Below are 19,435 nucleotides of genomic sequence, written 5' to 3' on the forward strand. Positions count from 1 at the left end.
TGTTGCATAATTAAGTTTGCAATAATTACACATACATAATTGCACATGGTCAAAGTTTTTATGATACTTCCTGGCATGTTTGTTAAAAAGGTCGTCAAGGATATATCCTATAGACCGCCAATAGGCAGTCTGAAATGATACAATTCTGTGGCACAGTATGTGCTACAAATCAGTTTGAATTTGAATCAGATTATCACACGCGATGATGAAGCCTGCATTGAGTACTGTGCAAACAAAACATTTTCCAGTCGTTCATGTACAGGCCTAATGTTATAAAGTAGTCTACAAAAAAATAACTTTTAGGTAAGTTTTAAAGGCTGGACATGGGGCACGTGACGATTGTCATCATTTACTACTCTGTACAAGGGGAGATACAAGAACTCGCGCTCAGCGGTCTCCCGCAAGTGGGTTATTCAGCCTATCGGTTCAGAACGGAGAAGATGAATTGCATCAGTGTCGGCAGCTCGTACCCCCATAAAGTGGATTTACTTGCCACAGAAAAGTAATAGAGGCACCAAGGGCCAACGGACAGAGACAGAATAGTTCTGTAGTTGTTTTTGTTGACACTGGTTGATATTATTCAAGAAGGAGAGCTGGACGAGAAAGGAGAAATGGAGTGAACGAACGGATTGTCTACTATGGGATCTTACAGGTCGAGAACACATCACCAACAATTCATGCTCCTCTTCATCATTTATCCAAACCTATGGAGAATGGTACGTTTTTGCCCCTTTTATTGTTTCCTCTTGTCTATATTAGACAGGTAGCACATTTAAGGTACAATAACTGTCATAATGTTAAGGTCAAGAAAGCATGTTTGCTGCGTTCAAACATTAACACATTCACCCAATAAAAGTCAGTTATAGTTAATAAAAAAAAAAGATATGCATTAGCCTAAAAAGTTGTGGTAACTATATATATTGAGACTATTAGATTTTTATTTGATGCTGACTCTAATTAGGAACTACAGTATAGAGGAAAGTCATCATTAAGATGAAAAGGATTCATGGATTTCCACAGAGGCCCCTTGTCCCACAGTAGGATACTCCAGATGTTGCTAGATTTCGTGTCTTTGAACTTGCAGTAAGGCACAAAAGCACTTTGAAGACACTCAAATTTAAGTAGACTTGGAGTGTGTGCTTCTGTGTGTGTGTGTGTGTTGTGGTAACCAGGGATCTCCCTGGATCACCTGGCCCCGAGCTCCAGGGTTGCCATAGTGTCCATGCCCTGTCAGATAATGTCAGATAATTTGTCAGATAACGTGCTCTCTTGTGACTTCAGGCAAAAGCAATCCATCCAGACTGTGCCATCATTTCCCAGCATCTGAAGGCTCAGGAGCTCTGCATCCAGACCAGGAGGAAGGAAGCTCGCAATCATACAGGCCACACTGGTAAGACTGTCATGCATGCAACGCGTGTATCGAAGGGAGTCGTGTGCGAAGGCTCCATGTGTGTAGACGAAAGACATTCGGTACAGTACATTCAGGTTATCAGGTCGACGCTTTGGCCTTTAGCGCCGTGGAGGAAGGCAGTCTTTGTTTGGAGGACTGTCTGTCAGACAGGCACGGAATTCAACAATGCCAAAGGCCCAGCTTGAGGGTAAGCAAGAGATGCATGGTTGTTTATCCAAAGTGCCCTCTTTGGCTGGTCTGTTTGAAGCCCAGACATGGTTCCCCTCTGGTGTTTACAGGGACATCTGATCCAATCTCGCACCCCAGATACTATGTCTGGTACATGCCTTCTGAGGCTAGGAGAAAGTACTATGGTTTGTCTAATCTGGCAGTTTCAGGTGTTGGAGTAAGCACATTTGACATATTGTCATATCGAGACAGTATTGTTGTACAAACACTGTGGCCCAAGAGAGGCATGGGGTGAAAGAAAGCAGTTTGGAGAAAGAGAGACGGTGTGTGTATGTGTGTACATGGTCAGGTATGTGTGTATGTTTGTGTGCATGAATGAGGGAGGAAAAAGAGACATATTGTGTAAAAGAGACAGAGAGAGAGAGAGAGAGAGAGAGAGAGAGAGAGAGAGAGAGGGGAGAGAAAGAGAGAGACAGAGAGAGAAAGAGAGACAGAGAGAGAGAGAGAGAGAGAGAGAGAGAGAGAGAGAGAGAGAGAGAGAGAGAGAGAGAGAGAGAGAGAGAGAGAGAGAGTATAGATGTACTGAATGTGTTGGAGAGTGTGTGAAGGTGACACGGCATTAAACAGGTACACTGCAGCCCCTATCATTTCAGAATACAGTGGAAACTGATTACATCAAACAATTTAAGTAATCGAATTAATTTCTTCATGTAAATAAAGTATAAAATCTGTACATTTATCAAATGAATAGTCTGTTTTATTATTTATTTAAGAGATTAGATAGACTTAAATAGTTTGATGTAATCAGTTTTCATAAACGTTTTGACTAAACCCCTTGGATGATCTTACTAATGCTTGACAGCTGTTCACCTCAGTACAGATCAGTTGTTCCCTCTGGCCTCAATCAGCATCCAGGTAAGAACAAACAGCCATGAGCAGAGAGTCGCCAACATGTCGTTATTATGGAAAATGTCAGTGCTCATCAACTGAACTCTTACCTGCCTTAGTACCGCTTCCCAACCCCCCGACACACACACACACACACACACACACACACACAGAGTTCCCAAACTGACAGCTCACTTTGGCGAAGCAGATTAACTTTGCATGCCATTTTGGGACTCAGTTGATGTTAATTGCCCCTGATGACTTTGTCTACCTCAGTCAACATGAACAAATCGTTGTGGGCGCTGTACGTGCTGATTACTTTTAACAACTTGGAGACAGAAGTGACTTTGGCCAAACAGTCAAAGAGGCAGGAGTATGCCTTTGTACGATTATGAAGTGCAATTTTAAAATCTCTTTCAAATGTAAGCCTTCAAAGCAAATGCATGCAGACCATGCAGGTGAATGTCATTTCATGTCAAAAACAAGAGCCACATTTCAAATACACACACCTGCGAAAGATGAAGTCCAGCTGTCTTCATTGTCAGGGTCATCTTAGTTTTCACACCATTGAGTCATAACCCTGTTGCACCCGAGAAGAGATAGCATCTCATCCACCCTTTCAGAGTAAACGAAGGGCAGGGTGCAAATGAATCTCATTTCCTTCCTGAAAGAGACTGGGAGTAGCCTAGTCTAATCTCCTAAGTAATTCCAGAGTCATTGTTAATCTTAAATGAATTGTGCCTCTCAAGGCCACTGTATCATTCCCTGCAGATCTGTCGGTGAATACAGTTCTATGAATAGAAATATGGTCAGTTCAGAGGAGAACAAGTTTTTTCAGGATTCATGAGAATCAGAATGGGACCATGAGAAAACAGTTGAGATTGAGTTTATTGACCCTGTTGGCAGTTGTTAATTGAATGGCAAGTAAGGTAGACACCCCAGGGATTGGATTCAAGACTGACTGCATTAAAGGTCTGAAAAAGTCACATCTATCCTTTTTCATTATAATGTATTTGCCTTTTTCTCTGAAAGAGCAGTGCACCTAATTTCATGAGCCACTTCCCTTGTGATTCTGCTGAAACAAAAATAAGTCAGACTGACTGAATTAAATGAACATTGTTGGGGTGTTTATTATTTATGATTCCTGAGCATCTCGCACACATTGTTCTTTTATTGCAACAGTACAAGCCAGGACTAATCTCATTTTTGGGCAGAAATCATAACATTCTGGTTTATGCTTTAACTGTTCTTTGTTAATCCAGCGATTAAATAAAATTGATTTTCTGTCAAATCACAAGGGCTGTGTTTTTTTAAATCATTTTAATAATTCCCACACATCTGGCCTACAATGGAAAGGATTCCTGCATAAAATAAATTGTTTGAACATCAGGAAGGCAAAATTGTATTTTGTAATTACAGTTAATCTCCCCGTGGTGTGATGTGGGAAGGATTACATGTCGCTGAAACAGGACATCCATGTCCCCAAGCACTGCAAACCACATCAGCACCATGGACAGATCCTGTCAAGGCCTTTCCTACCTAACCACCTGAACCACCATCCAGGAAGAAAGGCATCCTGTTAGGAACCAAAGCCAATCGCCATCTAGTGCCATGTTCTCCGGAAGCCAATCAAAAGCCTTCCTAATGGGCCAGTCAGCTTGTGCTGGTTAACTGGTAGCAGCTGTCTCTCCTTGGCGGCTCCCAAAGCAGAGGTGAGCCGCTGGTTTTTCAGCTGGATCGGCAAACGGGAACAGGTTGCATTCTCCACCCCTTCCCAGTGTCATCCAGAGAGTAACAGGTGTGGTGTGATGGCCCAGTCATCGCTCTGACATCCGGACTGCACCCTGAGTGTTGTATATTACCACATTGCTTTTCCTCAAATCAAGGTGATGCGCTGCTACGTCAGTCTAAAGAAGGCTTCTTATGTTTTGTTTTGTAGCTTGGGCATAAATGACATTCTCCCTAGAAGTTTGTGTTGCTGCATAGAGGAGTGTGTCTCCTCTCTGAGCGTTTGCCCTCTGTCAGCACTCCCTCGCCAGCATCACACCTGGGAAAACATCCAGAGAGAGATATTCAACCACCCCCTTACCTCACCTCACGTGTTCCGCTGCGATGCAACACACAGCGTTCTATTTATGTGCATATTCAAAGTGACAGGTGGAATGACGAGCAGAGCAGAGAGATGAAATAGCATTTCTTTGTACTTGGTCCCGGTGCAATTCAAAAGTGCACTTAAATGTAGGAAACAGAGATGCGCACAGTCTCACTCCCCTGGAACTGATGGGGAGTGAAACATAGCCAGTGTGTCCCTGTCTGTCTCCTGGCCTGGGGATTATCTCAAAGGACACAGCTAGCCTGGAGGTAGGGACATTCAGAGACAGCTCAAGCCTTCGCTCAGCCCACAGCGACAAGCTCAGGGACCTGAATGTGGATCTGCAGAGTCTATGCTGCGTGGATTATATTGACTATATGTTACGTTCCTGTGCATTGTCTTGTGTGGTTGTATGTTATTTCTGTTCCAGGTCTTCGCTCCTCCCTGTTTGTCAATTGATGGACCCTACACATACACACTTTTTTTTGGGGGGGGGGAGGGCAAGCTTGTTAAACAGCAGACGTTTTGGATTGTTCACTAGGATAGCAAAACCTCTTAGTGTCAGCTCCTAACGACCTCTGGGCAAATACATGAGAAATCCAAACAGATGAATATTCTGTCATATACAACACAAGCAATTTAATATCTACTGGCCTGTTCTCTAACATATTTTTCCTCTAGCTCAATCACACTATGCTTGAACAGTTGGGATTTTGGCTGCAATGTCATCTGATATATGGAGTCTTAATTTAATGTGAAAAGTAGGATTTTTTTTATTTTTTTATTGTCCTAGACAGCCCCCGGATCTAAACTAATGTCTATCTTTTTTCTCTCTCCTGCTTTTCGTGCCTGGAATCTAGTTCCTCAACTTTCCACAAGTTTTTTTTCTTAAGATTTTTTTCTTCAAGTCAGTCAGGACAAAGTAGTCAAACTAAGATTTTAAGCTTAGTAGAACATGTCGGTTACAACCATTTGGAAATGAAGGAAGATGATTACAAATAATTGAAGAACATTTGTTATCGTATTTTCTCATCATTCACAATAATTAATTTGAGATTGTTATTGTCAAGGATTTGTGAATCACTTATTCAACAGATTGGAGATTTATATCATCTTATTCAAATAAACACCAACCATGTACCAGATGGGAAGAGTCTTACTGTTGCAATTTATTGGCCAATGGGTGCTAATTCCGTCCACCGGGTGCATTAGGCTAGATCAAATGATGGCGCTTCACCAGAGCTTCAGGGAGCCCAGACTGGGCAGTGTGTGTATGTCACAGTTTTGTCTATGCCATTGTGTGTTCTCTCAGGAGAGCTCTTCTAGGGCTACAAATGCCAGCTCTTAACAGCTTGTGCCCAGTTGATTGTCTCTATCTCTCTATTTCTCTCATTCTTCTTCCTTCTCTCTGTATAGGCTGTGGGACAGAATGGGATGAGATCAGATGCTGGCTCAGAGCAGATGTCGGTCAGGTGATCAACGTTTCCTGTTCTGAGGTTTTCCAGCATTTATCCAGCAATCAGGGTCAGTTTCCATTTCTATCTAACAGTTAAATAAACAGGAGGTTTATTAACAAACACGTAACACTCTAAAATGACCAGATATAGAAACCAATGCCTTTGTGCAATGTGTATAATTGAAAGCATGTTATACTGGGCCTTTCTTGGCAGTGCATAGTGTTGTTTGTACATTCCAGATACATCTGCATGAGTTGGCACATCACAACATTCTCTCAGGCAAGTGTCCTGCTCTTGGGTGAGAATTCACAGCCAAATTATGTTGATGAGAACAAGCCAGACACTTTGTGTAAAAGTGAGCTCTTGTTCTAATGTCAAATTAGTTTAAGTCATAAAAAGGACTGGTAGCCTACATATCCTGTAGGCAAATCTGTAAATGGGTTTAGGATAACAACTGAGGACCTGAAAAAACAGATAGCCTTTTTGTTCTTAATATTCAACTTTTTAGTTGTTTCTTCATATTAACACATCCTATAAGGGTTAAGGCTTTACATATACATTGCTACAATTAAAAGTAATCAACCTGTTAACTGAAATAATTAGATTTTGTAACCCCTTCTAAGAAATGCCTTTAGCCTGTTTATTGACATTTTGAAATGCACTTTATGTGGGACAGGTCTGAGATTAACCTACTTAGAGGCCCAGTTTCATTAGAATTGGGATATCTGAGTAGAGGTATGTGTGTGCTTGTGCATGTATGTCTGTATGTGTTTGTGTGTGTGGGTGTGTGTATGTTGGTCTGTGTGTGTGTGTGGAACAGGATGATAACGTGTCACAGTGTGTCTGATGGAGGCTATAGCCAGTGAAGTGTTTGATCTGTAGCCTGAGGGACAGGCCAGCCCAGGGGGAAGTGGGAGGGAGTCGGCACTTACGCTGTATTAAGCTGACCTTCTTTCACATCCTCATACCCAGTAGATACGATGCCAGTGGTATGTGCTGTCGTTTGATAGAGTTAGTGTTGATAGTGCTGTTAGCAAGGTTACTTACCTACAGTCTGCCATTGTATGATTTCTACAATTGTTGTTGGTGTTGTTGCTTACTCTGCTGGAAGTTGATATAATTGACTCTGTTAAAACCTGCAGAAACCACGCTCTTGAAGGAGGGAGGGCTCTTGGAGGAAGTGGAATTGAATCACTATCTTGTTTTTAACATTTTTGGTCCTTTGAAACTACATCTAGTTATGAAAGTGTGTGCTCCAAAATGATGCCTGTTCCTGTCTGACCATCCTTTTCACCCTAGGTGTTCAACCCCTCCACTCCACACACACACACACACACACACACACACACACACACACACACACACACACACACACACACACACACACACACACACACACACACACACACACACACACACACACACACACAGACAGAGGAACAGGCTCTGTTGGCAGTTCAGTAGCAGAATCCTATCCAAATTGATCTGAACCATGAGCAAATACTAAATACGACTTGGTTGAGGACTCAGAAGACAACAAATATTTGCTGGCATGAAGTACAATAATTCAGTTCATGCAGACGAAAATAAAATAAATCTGACAGAATTATGAAACCTTGCGTTACGTACTGTATGCATCCATGTAGAAACAATGAGCTTCACTCTGTTAACCCCTTCGTCATGTTGCTTCACCAGATTATGGACTTACATAATACATGACACTGGACATGCGGATGTACAAACAACAAAGTCATGTCCGATTGTTGAAGGCTCGAAATCTTTAGACGGAATATGACCAACACTGCGGTGATTACTTTTTAAATGCCCCAGGAGAGAGGATTACATCCTCTCGCCAATCTGAGTTTTCGTGGAAGTCCAACAGAGCTTTAATTTAGCAGCCCTTAGTAGACAACCGGCCCATTCAACAGTGTTTTTCAGCTCTGAACGACAATCCAATTTGTAAAGTTAATCATAAACAGCTTAGAATTATGTATGTTCTTAACTGTTAGTGATTTTAAGGCAACATTGTGTAATGCACATGCGTGCCATGCTATGCTGCATTTACTTAAAGCAACCCACAAATGAAATTGATACAAAATACGGCACATTCATTTGTAAACTTGAATGTGCCACAAGCAAGTAAGACATCTTACTGACATGACATCCAACCCAGTCTTGATCTCTCTGACCCCGCTACAGGCTACATGTACAGGAACTGTACAGAGCAAGGTTGGACTGAGCTGTTACCTCCTTATGACGAGGCCTGTGTCTTCAACCAGGACGATGAGCCAGGATTGGAGGTAGAAGGATCTTCTGGTTTAGTGTTTGTGTGTGTAGACGAGGGAACAATTGCCTTTGATATGTAATCAGTATTCCTGCGGCTACTCTTTGAAATGTCAAAATGTTCCCTTCGACACCCCGATCAAGCAACACATAAAACAAGTGAAAGTGTCAGTTCTTGGTTTGCTCCCTCAAAAGGAGATCTCATTCAATGGTGATTAGGAAAGCCAACTGAAACCTCAAAAATAGTTATGACAGAACAATGCTCATTTGTAAACATGTTTATTTCCTTATTTCCAAACGTTACTTTGTTTCTGTAACTAAAAATGATGGTTCTGTTTTGCTCTTCTCTGTGGTTTTCTTGACCCTAGACAAGCTACTTCTCCACGTTCAGGCAGGTGTACACAGTGGGGTATGCCACCTCTCTCATCTCCCTCATCACAGCCATTGTGGTGTTCATTGCCTTCAGGTAAAACCAACACTAGATCTGTATTTTTCCCTAATTCCCATAAGACAGTGTCAGCTCCTACCGGCCCAGTCAGAACAGATGACATTAAGACTGCCGTGTGAGACTAATGGACTGAGTAAATGTGCTCATGCTTGACGTCACTTACATCCCTACACTGTCAGTTTCAGTTCACGAACATGCATACATATTTTTCAGTAACCTTTTCAGTTGCGTGTGTGTCTGGGTGTGTGTGTCTGGGTGTGTGTGTGTCTGGGTGTGTGTGTGTGTGTGTCGTTCTCCTGTAATCATTATCTGGCTCCCTTTTCCGACAGGAAGTTCCACTGCACCAGGAACTACATCCACATAAACCTGTTTACCTCCTTCATCCTGAGAGCAAGTGCGGTCTTCGTCAAAGACACCGTTTTCTTTGCCGACGAGACACTGGATCACTGCTTCATGTCGACAGTAAGACAGCAACAGCTTTGCATTCAATTGAACTGCTATGTGACTGCAATGCAACACCTATAGGTTTAGCAGTACAAGTTGCTACACAAGTGAAAATTGGGCCAAGGTAAATTGGGCTTTATCGAGGTAAGGTCAGCTATGTTCTTGACAAAATCTTTAAGCACTTTTGTAATAACCTATTCTCCGGCGGAAGACTTATGTATGAAGCCTTACACTATAGTTTGAGTATTTTCTACCCAACCAGGTTGAAAATAGATGTTCTGATATTGTGATAGAAAGGCAGGAGGAGGGGGCGATGTATATGACACTATGAGTTCAGTGATCAAGACGTCTTAGGGTGACGTCGTCGTCGTCATCTGCCGCTTGTCCGGGGATCGGGTCGCGGGGGCAGCGACCTAAGCAGGGAGGCCCAGACTTCCCTCCCCCCGGCCACTTCCGCCAGCTCTTCCTGGGGGACCCCAAGGCGTTCCCAGGCCAGCTGAGAGACATAGTCCCTCCAGCGTGTCCTGGGTCTTCCCCGGGGCCTCTTCCCAGTGGGACGTGCCCGGAACACCTCACCAGGGAGGCGTCCAGGAGGCATCCTAATCAGATGCCCGAGCCACCTCAGCTGGCTCCTCTCGACGCGGAGGAGCAGCGGTTCTACTCTGAGCCCCTCCCGGATGACCGAGCTTCTCACCCTATCTCTAAGGGAGAGCCCGGACACCCTACGGAGAAAGCTCATTTCGGCCGCTTGTATTCGCGATCTCGTTCTTTCGGTCACTACCCATAGTTCGTGACCATAGGTGAGGGTAGGAACGTAGATCGACTGGTAAATAGAGAGCTTCGCCTTTCGACTCAGCTCCTTCTTCACCACGACGGACCGATGCAGAGCCCGCATCACTGCGGACGCCGCACCGATCCGCCTGTCGACCTCGCGCTCCATTCTTCCCTCACTCGTGAACAAGACCCCGAGATACTTGAACTCCTCCGCTTGGTTCAGGATCTCCTCCCCGACCCGGAGATGGCACTCCACCCTTTTCCGGTCGATTACCATGGCCTCAGATTTGGAGGTGCTGATTCGCATCCCAGCCGCTTCACATTCGGTTGCGAACCGCTCCAGTGAGAGCTGAAGGTCACGGCCCGATGAAGCCAACAGGACCACATCATCCGCAAAAAGCAGCGACCCGATCCTGAGGTCACCAAACCGGACCCCCTCAACACCCTGGCTGCGCCTAGAAATTCTGTCCATATAGGTAATGAACAGAATCGGTGACATAGGGCAGCCCTGGCGGAGTCCAACCCTCACCGGAAACAAGTTCGACTTACTACCGGCAATGCGGACCAAACTCTGGCACCGGTCGTACAGGGACCGGACAGCCCCGATCAGGAAATCCGGTACCCCGTACTCTCGGAGCACCCCCCACATGAGCCCCCGAGGGACACGGTCGAACGCCTTTTCCAAATCCACAAAACATGTGTAGACTGGTTGGGCGAACTCCCATGTACCCTCCAGGACTCCGCGGAGGGTATAAAGCTGGTCCACTGTTCCACGGCCAGGACGAAAACCACATTGCTCCTCCTGAATCCGAGGTTCGACAATCCGACGGACCCTCCTCTCCAGGACCCCTGAATAGACTTTCCCAGGGAGGCTGAGGAGTGTGATCCCCCTAAAGTTGGAGCACACCCTCCGGTCCCCCTTTTTAAAGAGGGGAACCACCACCCCGGTCTGCCAGTCCAGAGGCACTGTCCCCGATGTCCACGCGATGTTGCAGAGTCGTGTCAACCAAGACAGCCCTACAACATCCAGAGCCTTAAGGAACTCCGGGCGGACCTCATCCACCCCAGGGGCCCTGCCACCGCGGAGCTTTTCAACCACCTCGGCGACCTCAGCCCCAGAGATAGAAGGGCCCCCCCCGATGTCCCCAGACTCTGCCTCCACGTCGGAAAGCGTGTTGGTGGAATTAAGGAGGTCTTCGAAGTATTCCTTCCACCGATCCAGGACGTCCCCCGTCGAGGTCAGCAGCGCACCATCCCCACCGTATACAGTGTTGACAGAGCACTGCTTCCCCCTCCTGAGCCGCCGGATGGTGGTCCAGAACCTTTTTGAAGCCGTTCGGAAGTCATTCTCCATGGCCTCGCCGAACTCCTCCCATGCCCGGGTTGTTGCCTCCGCGACCGCCAAAGCCGCGTTCCGCTTGGCCTGCCGGTACACATCAGCTGCCTCTGGAGTCCTACCAGCCAATAAAGTCCGATAGGCCTCCTTCTTCAGCTTGACGGCATCCCTCACCTCCGGAGTCCACCACCGGGTCCGAGGGTTACCGCCGCGACATGCACCGACCGCCCTGCGGCCGCAGCTCCGGTCAGCCGCTTCAACAATGGAGGCCCGGAACATGGCCCATTCGGACTCAATGTCCCCGGCCCCCCCCGAGACATGATCGAAGCTCTCCCGGAGGTGGGAGTTGAAGCTCCTTCTGACAGAGGGTTCCGCCAGACGTTCCCAGCAGACCCTCACATTACGTTTGGGCCTGCCAGGCCTGACCGGCGTCCTCCCCCACCATCGAAGCCAACTCACCACCAGGTGGTGATCAGTTGACAGCTCCGCCCCTCTCCTCACCCGAGTGTCCAAGACATGCGGCCCCAAGTCCGATGACACGACTACAAAGTCGATCATCGAACTGAGACCTCGGGTGTCCTGGTGCCAGGTGCACATATGGACACCCTTATGCTTGAACATGGTGTTCGTTATGGACAAACCGTGTCTAGCACAGAAGTCCAACAACAAAACACCACTCGGGTTCAGATCGGGGGGGCCGTTCCTCCCAATCACGCCCCTCCAGGTCTCGCTGTCATTGCCCACATGAGCATTGAAGTCCCCCAGGAGGACGAGGGAATCCCCAGGAGGAGCGCTTTCCAGCACCCCCCCCAGAGACTCCAAAAAGGGTGGGTACTCTGAGCTGCCGTTTGGTGCATAAGCACAAACGACAGTGAGGACCCGTCCCCCCACCCGAAGGCGGAGGGAGGCTACCCTCTCGTCCACCGGGGTGAACCCCAATGTACAGGCGCCGAACCGAGGGGAAACCAGTATTCCCACCCCAGCTCGACGCCTCTCACCAAGGGCAACTCCAGAGTGGAAGAGAGTCCAGCCCCTCTCAAGGAGACTGGTTCCGGAGCCCACGCTGTGCGTCGAGGCGAGGCCGACTATATCTAGCCGGAAACTCTCTACCTCGCGCACCAGCTCAGGCTCCTTTCCCGCCAGCGAGGTGACGTTCCACGTCCCTAAAGCTAACTTTTGCAGCCGAGGATCGGACCGCCAAGGCCCCCGCCTTCGGCCGCCGCCCGTCTCACACTGCACCCGGCCCCCATGACCCCTCCTGCGGATGGTGAGCCCACTGGAAGAGGGTCCCACGTTGTCTCTTCGGGCTGTGCCCGACCGGGCCCCATGGGAAAAGGCCCGGCCACCAGGCGCTCGCCATCGAGCCCCACCCCCGGGCCTGGCTCCAGGGGGGGGCCCCGGTGACCCGCTTCCGGGCAGGGGCAACTGAGAACCATTGTTGTATTTCTTCATGGTTGGTTTTTTGAGCCACTCTTTGTCTGGTCTTTCACCTGGAACCTGTTTGCCTTGGGTGACCCTACCAGGGGCATGAAGCCCCCGACAACATAGCTTCCAGGATCACTAGGACACGCAAACCCCTCCACCGCGGTAAGGTGGTGACTCAAGGAGGGGTCTTAGGGTGACCCACTACGAAATGTTATTCCCGAGCCAAGCCAGTGCTTAAGCTGAAGTGCTCTGAAGTTACAGCATCTGCCTTGCGGTGGAACAAAGGGGATTTAGGAAAAATCTGAAATATTCATACAAGCTGAACCTTACTAAAAGCTTTGTTCTCGGGACTGTGGTGGATTACAACTGAGTTGGTACCAGAGACAACGTGTTGAAAGATAAGAAATGATCTTATTGCTAAAGCAAGGAGGGATTCTCGCACCCTAAACACAGTCAACACAGTCTGTGAAAAAGCATTCCATATAAACATTTTGAAAAAGCACGACAAACATTATAATCTTAACAGAATTCAAGAGCAGAGGGATGTTGCTAGGGTGGCGATAGATGACATCATCTTACTCTTCTGTTATTTCGAAACATATTCAGATTATTTGTAGACAACTATTTTTATCACTCCTTCACGCATCAAGAGTAATGACCTGTTTGCACAATTTCAGTCCAGAGACAACAAGTTTAATAAGACCAAGTCTCAAGAAACAGTTGACATACATACAGGGGAGGGATGGATACATACTTAAGGACTGCATCTACATACAGCGCTCTTTCATTTTAAACTATTTCTCCCACATATTGCTTTGATTTATGAACATCTCTCACTCATTATTAACGATGAGCGGCTCCGCATGTTGTCGAATACTTGGTGATTGGCTTCAACACGAGCCAGCTGCGCTGATCAGAGCATCCCGTACTGATGTCACATGCAGTATTAAGGCTGTGCGCCCTGTCTAGGACTGTGTCTGAAGTGTCGGTGTCTCTCTGTGTTGTGTTCAACACAGTATTAAGGCTGTGCACCCTGTCTAAGACTGTGTCTGAAGTGTCGGTGTCTCTCTGTGTTGTGTTCCACACAGGTGTTGTGCAAGTCCGTGGTGGCCTTCTTCCAGTTCAGCATCATGGCTAATTACTTCTGGCTGTTAGTGGAGGGCATGTACCTGCAGACACTGTTGGCTCTCACCTTTGTCTCGCAGAGGAAGTACTTTTGGTGGTACATTCTGATTGGATGGGGTGAGTGGAGAAGATATGGCAGTAAGTTCAATAGGAGGGTCAGGTTTGACTGCAGGTAAAACAAAAAATGCTGCTCGAGCGAGCTTTGTATTCTAACTCAATGGATAAACGATGACGATGCTAAGCATTTTGCAAATGACATCCGATTGTGTGAAAGGATGTATTGGTCATAAATGGAAGCACGGTGAATCAATGCATGTAAATGACATGGTGTGATGATGAAGTAACTCTGGGTTTCTCACTCTAGGGCTCCCGTCAACAGTACTGATAGTGTGGGTTCTGACCCGATACTTTTTCGATGACAATGGGTGCGTCCCTGACCTAACCATCCTACACACATCTCTGGCTGTGCATACTGTATATATGTGCGTGGGTGTAGCTCAGTGGTTGCTACCCCCCCCCCTCCCCCCCCCCCACACACACACACGCACACACACACACACCCACACACACACACTCACACACACACACATTGCTTGATGAAAGCATTGGCTGAATGAACACGTTATCATTATATATCTGGTGTCCATATTAGCATTGAATGTTACTCATTTATGACAATGGCATTTTCCTGTCAAATTGTCGAAATGATTGACTCCTCTTGCAGTTGCTGGGACGACACTGACAGCGTTGGCATTTGGTGGATAATTAAAGGGCCAATCACAGCCTCGTTACTTGTGAGTAGCTGCGTGCATACCACAGCCAGGAAACAAAGACTAAGTCAAGCTGTCATTATTTTATACTGTAGTCAATGCTAGTCATGAAAGTCTCACACATGAATCCATTTTCATCTTTATTGAATGTTTATTGTTCTTTGTCTGCCCAACTAGGTCAACATTGTCATCTTTATCAACGTGATTCGCATCCTGGTTCAGAAGCTCAAGTCCCCAGCTATGGGGGGCAGTGACATGGGCCACTTAATGTAAGTTCTGACTCTCTACTTCAGTGTGCCGGACGTGTTTGACGGAACGTTATCCAGTAGGTTTTTATACTTGTACTGTAGATGCAAGTACAAACACAGCTGTAGTCCCGGCCCATCACATGATGTTTGTGAAGGGAATTAGATAAGTAGTCAAATTCAGAAGTGTTTTTGTTCGATGTTGAAACAACCTCTTATTGGTGAACAAATTCTTGGTGCCACTAGAGAAACCTAATCAAAGATTAGATTCACAGTTATGATTTTCCAGTAATATTCATTTACATTACAGCTAGTCATTTAGCAGACACTGTTATCCAGAGCGACTTACAGTAAGTGCACTGACATTCCCCCGAGGCAAGTAGGGTGAAGTGCCTTTCCCAAGGACACAACGTCATTTTTGCACAGCCGGCAATCGAACCAGCAACCTCCCGATTAGTAACCGCTCAGCTATCTGACTCCTCTGATATACTCAAATATTAAAATATGCATATATCTCCTCTGAGAATTCAAGCGTTTCAATTGCTCTTTTAGATCCGTGATGTCAGATCATGTGGAGATTATACAGTTGACAGCGTTCTATTCCAGTGAGTGAGTGTCTGAGCTTGTCCAGATTTAGATTGGGCTGGGCTGGGGGGAGGTGTAGCTTGTCCAAAGCGGATTGAGCAAACTATCAGGAAGTTCGGATTAATCCCGGCCACCCTTCGGGCACTTCTTGGGCTGAACGACACGGTTGCTCGGTGACCCATGAGAATCCAGATGCCGACCTTTGACCCCTTGGAATAGCTCATTACACAATAACGTCTCAACCCATCCTCTCGCTCCGCACAGCTACGGGCGTCGTCATGGTGAAGCGCTGCGATGCGGAGTGGGGAAAGAGCCATCTGAGGGAATCTGTGTGGCCAAGGGAGGTCTGGTCCTGATAGGGGGGGGGTTGGGGGGGGGGATGCTTCAATCAGATTAGATCATGGGACTTGGGAGGATACAGTGCAGGCTACAGCTGGGACCACGTGAAGATCTGGACGCAGTTTTGTGTCTGTTGGAGAGTCTTGTGAGATGTCCAGTCATGTGAGGGGCCTGCAGGGGACTGTGAGCCATTGACCGCCTTGGAAAGGTCAAACTGTGCCTGAGTTTATTAGTTTGAGCTTTGCTTTTCTTCATTGCTGTCTCCTTCTCTTCCCCTCTCTCTCTCTCTCTCTCTCTCTCTCTCTCTCTCTCTCTCTCTCTCTCTCTGTCTCTCTCTCTCTCTCTCTCTCTCTCACGCACCCACACTCTCTCTCTTTCTCTGTCTCTATATACACACATGTACGCACTACTGTATATTTCCATTTGATCCACTTCCTCCCTCCATCTACCTGTCCTCCTCCCTCTCTCCTCCAGGAAGCTGGCCAAGTCCACCCTCTTCCTCATCCCTCTGTTTGGGATGCACTACACAGTGTTCGCCTTCTTGCCTGAGACCACAGGCCAGGCTGCCAGACTATACATCGAGCTGGGCCTGGGATCATTTCAGGTGCAGAGGGATTTTGGTTTTTATTTTCTATTTTTTATCAGACATTTTTTTCTTAAAATGTGCCTGTGTCCCAGGGAGTTTGTTTGGAAGTCATAGCTGGTTGGTGTAATAATTTATCCTGTGTTGCAGGGTTTTGTTGTGGCTCTGCTTTACTGCTTCATGAATGGAGAAGTAAGCGTTTTTGCTCTTATGATCATGTATCATTCATAAGTTACATATTTATTCCATTAAACCACATCACATGATGGTTGTACACACAAGCGCGACCTCCCAGGTTGTCATACGTGCAGTTCTGTTAAGACACTAAGACGCAGCGTGGTTATCCTGTTTCTAAGGGGGAGCCCCCTACCTTAGAGCATAGCTAGCATAGCACAAGTACATACAATAACAAGGCAAGGGGCCATAGGTTTTAAGATTCCCCGGTGGACAGGAATCATTTAAAACTTAATGTAGACTTCTTAACAAGCAAGTCAAAAGGCTTCACAGAGCATCGACAACATAATGTAGTGTGTGTCGGGGTCCGTGGATGCCTGCAGTATTCAAGACCTCGCAAGGGGAAGGCCTGGACCTTCAATCAGCACACCTGCAGTAGATTGCGTGCGTGACATCAGCTGATGACGTGGCCTGAAAAGCCAAGCCAGAACTAGCCCCGCCAACAATGTGAATTGAGCGTGTAAATCGACTACGAATGATGAGTGGAACGGTACATCTAAGTCATGTAAGGAGTGTCACAGGTCCCCTGTCCCCTGTGTGTGTGTACCCAGGTCCAAACGGAGCTGAGGAGGAGGCTGTGGCGATGTCACACTCAGGGTCACCTCAATACTGCCAAGCGCCGTGTCACCGTAACACAGATCACTGTGTTGGACCGCACCGGCCCTCCAGGACCCCTCCCTCCGGCCAGCGTCTCCTCTGTGTGAAGGCAGACCACAGATACAGAACAGCCAAGGGGGAGGTGGGGGGGGACCGTGTCTTGGCGTGACGTCGTGTCAATGTTGCGAATGAGTCGTGAGAGCGTTCAGCGATGTCGGAGCTCCGGGCCGCCACCAGGGCTGCTCACGAGGCAGCGTGTGTGTGTGTGTGTGTGTGTGTGGGAGGGAGGGAGGGGGCGTTCAACACTTCCAATCTAGGCAGCTTAAACATTTTTGGGGAGCTCCTAAAAAGGAAACGAGATGCACGGTACTGTGCCAGAGTATGTGCGTGGGATCATTGCACTTCCGCTTTATGGTGCTGCATAATCTAACTGGGTAAAAGAGCCCACGAAGCAGGAACTGGGCTAGACCGGGAGGGACTCTGTGGTCTATTTCAGGCTTTGGTGCGTGCATGTGCTTTACAGCACTTACAGGAGGTCTCTGTGTGTTGCTGGTGTTAGACAATCTCACAGTAGCACACGTTGGCTCCTGTCAGTTGGCAAACAGTTCTCTCTAGTTAGAGGGATTTTTGCTGCCTTTGATGAGGGTGCTAGCGAAGGAAGCTGTCTGTGGTGAATATTCATAAGCTTTCAGGGCCTGAAATATCGGGATGTGTGTGTTGGTTTGTTCTCATCGCTGACAGTTTAGCACTGCTGTAGTGTAATGATAATCACCACTATCCTCTTGCAGTGTATTCCCACCAAAAGAGAGAGTGGTGAGAGACCAAGTGGAGTTTAGTAAATGTTTTTGAGAGAGGGAAACGCTTCCTAAAGGTGTGTAAACCATGATGCTTGTTATATTCACAGTGCATTAAAGCAGGATTTTTAAAGATGGTTGCATAGGTATTGTATATCATTGTATACTATTTGTTACATTCTTCTAAATCCAACCAAAATGTTTTCATTGATGCAGAGGTTGTTTATGGTCTGTGCTGCCGGTATTGTCCGGTATTGTGACGATGAAACTGCCTAAAGCATACAGGAGATTTTATGATTCATGAATATTCAATGTCACTATCTGGTGCACTCTGACTGTCAAACAGAATAATAAATGTACGTAATATTTAACTGTTATTTTTTCTTTATTTTTCTCACAAGAATTAAGCTTCGAGAGCTTTAACGGGGACTTCATGTTCCAATTTTTCCAATGTTCCAAAAACCCTTTCAGCCCCTTTGTATATGAAGCAACAATACTAACAGGTGAAATAAATCATTTTTGTCGAGTAAATATCTCACCACATGGTTGCATTTTATTTTACAGTTAAATGTACATACGTTATAGACATGACCTGGACATTAAAAACATACATGTTACAGTACTGTATACATATCATACATTAGATCGAATGTAGTTCTCAGTCACATGTTCAACACCTATTTGAGACACTGGATGAAACTGTAGAATTATTTTACATTTACATGATCTATCTTCATGAGAAGTCGTCATTGCACTATTGCACATGGATATAGGCACACACGAGATACACACACACACACACACACACATCCAAATGCCCACCGTCACACTTTCACTCACTATAAACACTGATTACACAAAACCCAAATACAAAAACACAATTACAGATACTACAGGTCTTTGTCAAGAATGAGGTTCAACCATGTGCACAAACTATACATCAATCAAAGGACATCATTTGTACACCATGGCAGATGAGGCAGACCAGGATCAGCCCAGCAACAATGGTACATTCAGGGTTCGATGACTATACACTGTCCTAGAAGCTCAACATGACGGGCACACCTGCCAAAAAGAAGGCAAGCAGAAACAAAGTACATGATATGCCACCTCTACGTATGAACATCTTCTAGATCAAGGGACATTTCCAGACCACAACTTCCAAAAACAGCTTTGAGCCCAAGAGCCTGTTTGACTCTTGAGATTGGGCTCCGAGTCAATTAGTTATCAAATGATGGTTTATTGGAAATTGCCATCATCACACACACACATGCACACACACACACAATTATGGAGAGAGAAAAAAATTGGCATTCCACACAGAAAGTTCTTGAAATCCTCTCACTATGCATCCTCTTCAACTCACTCAGGCACTGACAGAAAAGGCAAAAGCAAACACTGCCACCTAGTGGTAGATACACAAAACAACGTTGAAGA

The 19,435-nt window shown here is 46.4% G+C and overlaps 1 protein-coding gene across 1 annotated transcript; it reads left to right on the top strand.

Annotated features, from left to right (window-relative positions):
• The first annotated feature begins 404 nt into the window (after positions 1-404).
• On the top strand, positions 405-18,844 carry ghrhra (growth hormone releasing hormone receptor a). The gene is made up of 13 exons (XM_047028059.1): positions 405-716; positions 1,282-1,390; positions 5,976-6,083; positions 8,216-8,316; positions 8,668-8,765; positions 9,077-9,209; positions 13,815-13,968; positions 14,216-14,276; positions 14,576-14,645; positions 14,799-14,890; positions 16,265-16,394; positions 16,524-16,565; positions 17,159-18,844. The coding sequence occupies exons 1-13, from the start codon at positions 639-641 to the stop codon at positions 17,309-17,311; spliced, it is 1,329 nt and encodes a 442-aa protein (XP_046884015.1). The 5' UTR covers positions 405-638; the 3' UTR covers positions 17,312-18,844.
• Positions 18,845-19,435: the final 591 nt, after the last annotated feature.

This window comes from Hypomesus transpacificus, chromosome 10 (genome assembly GCF_021917145.1).
Source record: "Hypomesus transpacificus isolate Combined female chromosome 10, fHypTra1, whole genome shotgun sequence".
Lineage (NCBI taxonomy): Eukaryota > Metazoa > Chordata > Actinopteri > Osmeriformes > Osmeridae > Hypomesus > Hypomesus transpacificus.